Source organism: Entelurus aequoreus, linkage group LG24 (assembly GCF_033978785.1).
Source record: "Entelurus aequoreus isolate RoL-2023_Sb linkage group LG24, RoL_Eaeq_v1.1, whole genome shotgun sequence".
NCBI classification, from domain to species: Eukaryota; Metazoa; Chordata; class Actinopteri; order Syngnathiformes; family Syngnathidae; genus Entelurus; species Entelurus aequoreus.
In genome coordinates, this window is record NC_084754.1 from 1,077,454 (window position 1) to 1,087,453 (window position 10,000).

General features: G+C 38.6%; 1 protein-coding gene across 2 annotated transcripts in view; it reads left to right on the plus strand.

Moving 5' to 3' along the window:
- Positions 1-10,000, plus strand: part of LOC133641560 (AT-rich interactive domain-containing protein 3B-like) — a 39,854-nt gene that overhangs the window by 2,370 nt on the left and 27,484 nt on the right. For both annotated transcript variants that reach the window (XM_062035362.1, XM_062035361.1), the window contains one exon: positions 4,719-5,294. In XM_062035362.1, coding sequence (XP_061891346.1) covers positions 4,719-5,294 — 576 coding nt within the window. The remainder of the gene's footprint in view (positions 1-4,718; positions 5,295-10,000) is intronic.

Consider the following 10,000-nt stretch of genomic DNA (forward strand, 5'->3'; position numbering starts at 1 on the left):
CTTTGGCACACCACTAGTGAGACGCGTACCACATGAGTAATATTTAAATACAGTAGCGTACTAGGCCTAAATATTCATCAAAAAAACATCCAGAGGTTTAATTTAACAAGTATATATTAAAGATTTGGGCCACTGTAGCATTACACACAGTTTGAACAGTAACACTGTGTTTGAATATTTAATGAAATGATTATTTTACACACCACTAGTGAGACGAGTACCACATGAGTAATATTTAAATACAATAGCGTACTAGGCCTAAATATTCATTAAAAACATCCAGAGGTTTAATTTAACAAGTATATATTAAGGATTTTGGCCACTGTAACCTTACACTCAGTTTGAACAGTAACACTGTGTTTGAATATTTAATGAAGTAACGTTGAGTACCGGTATCAATTCCCAGGTACTGGGGATTGATACTTTATCGCAGTGTCTTTCAGCCTTTTCTGAGCCAAGGCACATTTTTTTTAATTGAAAAAATCCGGCGGCACACCACCAGCAGAAAACATAAAAAAATGTAACTCCGTAGCAATTGTTGGATATGAATTCAAACCATAACCAAGCATGTATCACTATAGCTCTTGTCTCAAAGTAGGTGACTGTCACATCACGCTGTGACTTATTTTGATTTTTTTGCTGTTTTCCTCTGTGTAGTGTTTTAGTTCTTGTCTTGCGCTCCTATTTTGGTGGCTTTTCCTCTTTTGTTGGTATTTTCATGTCTTCCTTGAACGCTATTCCCCGCACCTGCTTTGTTTTTGCAATCAAGACTATTGAAGTTGTGTGGACGCTATCCGTCTTTGCGTGGACATTGTTGATTGTCATGTCATGTACGGATGTACTTTGTGGACGCAGTCTGCACCACACGCTGTAAGTCTTTGCTGTCGTCCAGCATTCTTTGCAGCCAGTTCAGTTTTTGTTTCGTTTTGCATAGCCTTCCCTAAGCTTCAATGCTTTTTCTTAGCGGCACTCGCCTTTTATTTATTTTTGGTTTAAGTGTTAGATACTTTTTTACCTACATGCTGCCTCCCGCATATTGTGATCACGACAAACCATGTTCCCGACATCTACAAAGCAATTAGCTACCGGCTGCCACCTACTGATATGGAAGAGTATTACACGGTTACTCTGCCCAGCTCTAGACAGCACCGACACTCAACTACGGCACATTTGCGGATTATATCTACTGGTTTGCAAAAAATATTTTTAACCCAATTAGGTGAAATTAGATAATCTCCCACGGCACACCAGACTGTATGAAAAACACTGCCTTATCAGCTCAAGTGTGAATGGTACCCATCCCTAGAGGGCATTGCACGTATACCCTCAGGCACTAGTGTGCCGTGAGATACAATCTGGTGTGTCGTGGGAGATGATCTAATTTCACCTATCTGGGGTAAAAAATATTTTTTGCAAAGCAGTAATTATAGTCTGCAAATGATGTGTTGTTGTTGAGTGTCTGTGCTGTCTAGAGCTCAGCAGAGTAACCGTGTAATACTCTTCCATATCAGTAGGTGGCGGCCGGTAGCTAATTGCTTTGTAGATGTCGGAAACAGCAGGAGGCAGGGTGCAGGTAAAAAGGTATTTAATTTGTTTTTGTCTCTCTGTCTAATCCCCCTCTTGTCCCCACAATTCCCCCCTCTGTCTTCCTTTTTCTCTCTTTCTATCCCCTCCTGCTCCGGCCCGGCTGCACCAAATGATAATATAAATACATTTAATAAAGTCAAAATACAAGTAAGGCAACAAGAGAAGTATCCTACACTTCTCTTTTGTAAAGTAAATCTGAACAGCCGATATGGGCATCTACATCTGCTATATGATTTGCCCGAGAAGCTGGGCAGGACATTATTAAAAAAAAAAAAAAAAAAAAAAAAAGGTATTTAATGCTTAAACAAAAAATAAACAAAAGGTAAGTGCAACGTTCCCTCTAAGGTGCGCACCTGCGCAATTGCGCACTGCTCACACGTCCTCTGCGCACAGCAAATCAATGCCGCGCAAAAAATCAAATCCCACTCTAAACAAAATAAACAAATACTTTGTTTTGTATGATTTTGCAATGCCACTGTGAGTAACAGGTGTCGAAAGGCGGCCACAACAGATAAAACAATGTTTGTCAACACTTAAATTATTGTAACGTCTGTGGAGAGTGGAGACACTTAAAGGAGGACAGGAATTCCATCGGTCCCTTTATTTAGCGAAATTGTTTGTCGGCCATAACCACACCAAAACAATGTGTAAAATACTTTTATCTAGTGAAACTGGTTGTTGTCTACCGTACAAACCAAGCCAAAAGCAACTCTTTGTCATCTGTTATATCAACAGCAGCCGCTTGCTCGCTCTCTCATCTGCACCAACACATACACTATGGCAGGGGTCACCAACGCGGTGCCCGCGGGCACCAGGTAGCCCGTAAGGACCAGATGAGTAGCCCGCTGGCCTGTTCTAAAAATAGCTCAAATAGCAGCACTTACCAGTGAGCTGCCTCTATTTTTTAAATTTTATTTATTTACTAGCAAGCTGGTCTCGCTGTGCTCGACATTTTTAATTCTAAGAGAGACAAAACTCAAATAGAATTTGAAAATCCAAGAAAATATTTTAAAGACTTGGTCTTCACTTGTTTAAATAAATTCATTATTTTTTTTACTTTGCTTCTTATAACTTTCAGAAAGACAATTTTAGAGAAAAAATACAACCTTAAAAATGATTTTATGATTTTTAAACACTATACCTTTTTACCTTTTAAATTCCTTCCTCTTCTTTCCTGACAATGTAAATCAATGTTCAAGTAAATTTATTTTGTTTATTGTAAAGAATAATAAATACATTTTAATTTAATTCTTCATTTTAGCTTCTGTTTTTTCGACGTAGAATATTTGTGAAATATTTCTTCAAACTTATCATGATTAAAATTCAAAAAAATTATTTTGGCAAATCTAGAAAATCTGTAGAATCAAATTTAAATCTTATTTCAAAGTCTTTTGAATTTCTTTTAAAAATTTTGTTCTGGAAAATCTAGAAGAAATAATGATTTGTCTTTGTTAGAAATATACCTTGGTCCAATTTGTTATATATTCTAACAAAGTGCTAATTGGATTTTAACCTATTTAAAACATGTCATCCAAATTCTAAAATTAATCTTAATCAGGAAAAATTACTAATGATGCTCCATAAATTCTTTTTTAAATTTTTTCAAAAAGATTCGAATTAGCTAGTTTTTCTCTTCTTTTTTTCGGTTGAATTTTGAATTTTAAATAGTCGTAATTGAAGATAAACTATGTTTCAAAATTTAATTGTCATTTTTTTTCGTGTTTTCTCCTCTTTTAAACCGTTCAATTAAGTGTAAATATCATTAATTATTAATAATAACATAGAGTTAAAGGTAAATTGAGCAAATTGGCTATTTCTGGCAATTTATTTAAGTGTGTATCAAACTGGTAGCCCTTGGCATTAATCAGTACCCAAGAAGTAGCTCTTGGTTTCAAAAAGGTTGGTGACCCCTGCACTATGGCAATTAGCCACTGGTGCGTTTATGGCCACACAAAAAGTTGGACAACTCCAACACTACACGTAAAGTGTAAATTTCAGGTTGTTTTACTATGACTCCTCAATCAGTGTGCTTATTCTACTGTCATTTGTTAAGAATGTTATTTTTTGGATATTAATCATGAAATGATGTTACAGGACTACATAATTGCTAATAAAAATATTTATTTTACGGACAGAAAGTTAAACACTTCATCTCATGCAACATGTGAATGTTTTAAGGGGAACTAAATGTGATCTCTGAAAGGGGTACACAATCTTTCCAAAGCAGGACCCCCACCGAGGCATACAATACTATAGTGCATAGCTGATTAAAAAAAAACAATATCTGAGTGGGCCAAATCACATATATTAGAAAATAATCTCTTGAAATTGACTAGTCACGTGATTATAATAATAAGACATTTAAATTGTTATGTCAGGTTTGAGACAAATGTGCTGCTGGTATGACCACAGTGTGCACGTCTGTATTCCACCGAATGCTCAGGGTGTTTGTGCGTTTGCTCACACACATGAAAAATTAGAGGGAACATTGGGTAAGTGCCCCTAAGAAAAGGCATTGAAGCTTAGGGAAGGCTATGCAGAACAAAACTAAAACTGAACTGGCTACAAAGGAAACAAAAACAGAATGCTGGACGACAGCAAAGACTTACTGTGGAGCAAAGATGGCGTCCACAATGTACATCCGAACATGACATGACAATCGACAATGTCCCCACGAAGAAGGATAAAAACAAAGTAGATGCGGGAAATATCGCTCAAAGGAAGACATGAAACTGCTACAGGAAAATACCAAAAAAATAGAAAAAGCCACCAAAATAGGAGCGCAAGACAAGAACTAAAACACTACACACAAGAAAACAGAAAAAAAGTCAAAATAAGTCAGGGTGTGATGTGACAGGTGGTGACAGTACACCTACTTTGAGACAAGAGCTATAGTGATGCATGCTTGGTTATGGTTTAAAGTCATACCCAACAATTGCGACAACGACTTTTTACTGTCAACTGAGTTTAGTTTTTAATGATTTCTGCTGGTGGTGTGCCTCCACATTTTTTCAACGCAAAAAATGTGCCTTGGCTCAAAGGTTGAAAAACACTGCCCTGAGGAACACCTCTTTTCTATCAGCTGTGACTGTATCTCTAATTCAAGTCATGGTATTCTGTGTCCCTCTCAGTCAGGTTTACCCGAGGAGGGCAGCTCAGCGAGATGCCCCCAGTCCAGTCCTGCTGGTGTGAAGCTGGAGGCGCTGATGGAGCACATCCAAAGACAACACGAATCCAAGCAGGACATGAACTTCCAAGAGAAACACCTCCTCCAAGCGCAGTTCCTCTTCGCCCAGCACGCTGCAGTGGCCACGGCCAGATCCCAGTCGGGCTCCAGGCCGGACTTTTTCGGCAGAGCGGATGGCCTCTCCCAACAAGCGCTTCAGCATTCCTTGAACAACCATCCGACCAGAGCGGATGCAGGGGAGGAGGAGGAAGATGATGATGACGATGAAGACTCAGAAGAAGAAGAGATACCCGAGGAGGAAAGCGGCCAGGAAGCCAAGAATTTCGGAGTCCAGCAGGGTCCAGGTCTCCCGTTCAGTGCTTACGCTGAGCCTCAGTCAGCAGCTGGAAAGTCCTCCTCGTCTCCTCCAGTGGCCATAAAGCAGGAGCCGGAGGAGGAGATGTTGTCTCCGGTGGGGCTGCCTCCCTTCACATCAGCCAACGGTTTCACTGACTGGGCCTATGATGAGTCTTTTAAACAAGTAAGCATCCTCCATCTTCATCCTCTTTTCACTCTTTCATCTGACACTTCAAAAAACAAACATAACCAGGGCTGGGCCGATGAAACGATGTCAGTATAAATGGTAAATGGGTTACGCCTGTATAGCGCTTATCTACCTTCAAGGTACTCAACGCGCTTTGACACTATTTCCACATTCACCCATTCTCACACACTGATGGCGGGGGCTGCCATGCAAGGCGCTAACCACGACCCATCAGGAGCAAGGGTGAAGGGTCTTGCTCAAGGACTAGGAAGGTAGAAGGTGGGGATTGAACCCCAGTAACCAGCAACACTCCGATTGCTGGCACAGCCACTCTACCAACTTTGCCACGCCGTCCCTATTAAATGTATTTATATTAGAAACACACCATGTGTATATAACAAAGGGTGCAAAGTCTGCAGGCAGTAGGAAACACATGTTTAAGAGTAGGGAGTAAAACTGATGGCAGTCTAGAATTCAAGATTTTTGGAGCTCTTTGTTCATTGGATCAGATGTTTGATGAAGCTCTGTGTCTATCTACCACCACTACTGTTTTCTGTTTATTTGTTACTGACTGTGGCAGGACACCTCTGCTTCTGTTTCACTTTATGTTGCTGGTAAATAATATGCTTGTAGTAGTAGGCTAAAGTTAAATTATTTAGTATGCACTAATTAAAGGGGCAGAGCTTTGAGACATTTTAGCTTTTATAATTTATAAGATATATTTTTTGTAAGAACCACAATTAATAAATATATTTCAGTGAATAACTTATTGTTCAAATCTGTATATAAATATGTACATAAAGTGTTGTAATTATATTGTAGGATGGATGGATGGATGGATGGATGGACGTTTAAAACAAAACTGTTATTATTAATTAGTAAGTATACATTTTTTGAGCCTTTTTAGAGAAAATCAAATCATTGTAGTAAATTATGCAAATTACTCGATGATGTCATGGTGACCACGCCCATAGCCACGCCCCCACCGCCACAGGTATCTTGACAGTTTATGGGAAACACTGCAATTGATATCAATATAAAATGCGTTCGATACAATATTCAATGTATTTTTGGTCGGAAGAAACCAGAAATTATGAAGCAAGATTCGTCACCCAGCAAACAGGAAGTGTCACTGAGCAATGGGAGGGACACGTTAACAGCCAATCACGTAACAGTATCAACTACCAATTTTGGTTGCGATGTCTTTCTGTCTTCGCTGTTTGTTTTGTTGGTTTTAATGCAGACGTTGTGGCAACATCCTGACACTCCCAATGTGTCCGTTTAATGAGTAGCTTCCCAAACTACTCTGTGTAGTGTTCAATAGCTTATACACCACTGCCATCTAGTGTCTCAAATCTGTAACTACCTTTAAATCTACCGTATTTTCCAGATCGTAGGGCGTATCGGATTATAAGGCCATGGTTTATTCAGGTCTATTTTCATACATAAGGTGCACCCGGATTATAAGGCGCATTAAAGGGGTCATATTATGATTTTTGAGTACCGGTATCCATTCGGATGATTTTCTAAATTGAAAACATTTCCTTGTGGTCTACATAACATGTACTGTCTATAACTAAAGGTCCGTGGGTGAATTATGTATTCACACTACACCGGTAGTTTTTAGCGCTTCCATAGCGAGTCCACTGACTCAGTGTTTTTCAACCTTTTTTGAGCCAAGGCACATTTTTTCCATTGAAAAAATCCTAAGGCACACCACCAGCAGAAATCATTTAAAAAATTGAACTCTTGACAATAAAAAGTCGTTGTCGCAATTGTGGAAAATGAATTTAAACCATAACCAACCATGCATCACTATACTTGTCTCAAAATACTGACTCATTTTGAGTTTTTGGGTGTTTTCCTGTGTGTAGTGTCTTGCGCTCCTATTTTGGTGGCTTTTACTGTTTTCTTGGTATTTTCCTGTTGCAGTTTTATGTCTTCCTTTGAGCGCTATTCCTCGCACCTGCTTTGTTTTAGCAATCAAGACTATTTCAATTGTTGCTATCCTTCTTTGTGTGGACATTGTTGCCATGGCATGTACGGATGTACTTTGTGGACGCCATCTCAGCTCCACACGCTGTAAGTCTTTGCTGTCGTCCAGCATTTTGTTTTTCTTTACTTTGTAGCCAGTTCAGTTGTAGTTTTGTTCTGCACAGCCTTCCCTAAGCTTCAATGCCTTTTTTTAGGAGCACTCACATTTTGTTTATTTTTGGTTTAAACATTAGATACCATTTTACCTGCACTCTGCCTCCCGCTGTGGTGTGCATATTGTGATCACGACAAACCATGTTCCCGACGCCTACAAAGCAATTAGCTACCTGCTGCCACCTACTGATATGGAAGAGTATTACACGTTTACTCTGCCGAGCTCTCGACAACACTGACACTCAACAACGGCACATTATTTGCGGATTATAATTACTGGTTTGCAAAAAATATTCTTAACCCCAATAGCTGAAATGACATAATCTCCCACGGCACACCAGACTGTATCTCACGGCACTGACTGACTAAGTTAGAACTTTAAGCTACTTTATATTAGAAATGGAAACAGCGGAGGATGAATGTCCCATAACAAGAGTTTAGAGAAAAAGAAGAAGCTTATCGACTACAGTGTCGTCACGGACTACAAAGGCTGACACGTGCAAATTTTCTGGACTTATGCAGATCCCAAATACACATCAGCAGGTACCAGAAGGAAAGAAAGTTGGTTTTGCATAATATTGCGAAACAAAACGCCGGATAAAATGTCTGCTAATAGGTGCCATTTTGCGGTCCTTATACACACACCAGTGTTTCCCACACATTCATTTATTTGTGGCGGCCCGCCACGAAAGAATTACGTCCGCCACAAAAAACAAAACAAAAATTATTTTTATTTTTTTATTTTCATTTTTTTGTCCTGTCCAGCTTCTCAGGCAAATCATATAGTTGATGTAGATGCCCATATAGGATGTTCACATTTACTTTACAAAAGAGAAGTGTAGGATACTTCTCTTGTTGCCTTATTTGTATTTGACCACTACTGTTTTCTGTTTATTTGTTACTGACTGTGGCAGGACACCTCTGCCTCTGTTTCACTTTATGTTGCTGGTAAATAATATGCTTGTAGTAGTAGGCTAAAGTAAAATTTTTTAGTATGCACTAATTAAAGGGGCAGAGCTTTAAGAGACATTTTAGCTTTTATATTTTACAAGATATATTTTTTGTAAGAACCACAATTAATAAATATATTTCAGTGGATAACTTATTGTTCAAATCTGTATATAAATATGTACATAAAGTGTTGTAATTATATTGTAAAATGGATGGATGGATGGACGGACGTTTAAAACAAAACTGTTATTATTAATTAGTAAGTATACATTTTTTGAGCCTTTTTAGAGAAAATCATATTGTAGTAATTTATGCAAATTACTCGATGATGTCATGGTGACCACGCCCATAGCCACGCCCCCACCGCCACAGGTATCTTGGCAGTTTATGGGAAACACTGCACACCATACTAATACTCGTATGTTGAAGGGTACGTCTGACTACTGTAGACGTAACGCGCCGACAATCCTTCAAGCGGTGCGGCTTCATAGATTTTTGACCGCCGTGTGTAATGTTCTATATTCCCAATGAGAACATTTATAGTTTTGGGGGTACTAGCGTCATATTGCAGTCTACACATATTACTTATGTGTGACTGCCATCTACTGGTTACACTTATCATTACATCATGTACCAAATAAAATAGCTTTGAGGTTGGTAAGCACAACCAAAATGATTCCGTACATTAGGCGCACCGTGATATAAGGCGCACTGTCCATTTTTGAGAAAATGAAAGGATTTTAAGTGCGCCTTATAGTCGGAAAAATACGGTACATTAATTATTGTATGACCTTATCCACGCTCATCCTACCTAACTACCAGACACCCTCTCCACTGATAAATAGCACTCTTGGTCAGTTGAAAATTGTTTTACTGTATTTATTGGTAGGCTTAAATAAGTCTTAAAAAGTATCAATAATTATTATCGATCAATATAAAAAACGTATATTAGATATAGTTTTCAGCCATATAGCCCAGCCCTAAACATAACAAACCCTCACCACCCTTTGCTTTGAGGGTGACCCTTTTGGCAAAATGCCCAAAGCCTTGATAGTTGTCCATTATCAGCCCCAGCAGAGAGCTTCTACTTCAACTAACATCATGTACTCTTGATCAAATTGCCCTTTGCCTCTGGATAATTGCTCTTGGCTGTGGTCCAAGCCTGAATGTCAGGGTTGTATGCTTAGCTTTTTCACTAGTAGCACCGGTGCTAATAAATGAAAACAATTATTGGCACAGAACATTTTTTGTAGCACCGAAAAATAATTAGGAACAATGTAAAATGCCTTAAATATCACAATTTCATTATTAACACTCCAACAACGTACACATGTGCCCTCATACTGTACATATAAACACAATGCCATCGTAAGGCCTATTGTAATGCCATTTAAGGCCATATGGTTCAAAACTTATATCCCGATATAGTTTGACCTATAAACTAACCCGTTAATGGAAATATCTGGTGGTGTAACTAAATATCTCTTCCATGACTTGAATTGAAATTTTCAGGATTGATGTGGATACTAAATACACAAAAACAGGTACCAACAAGTAAGAAAAGTAGCTTTTGCATAACAGGATCACAACTTGAGAGGTATTCT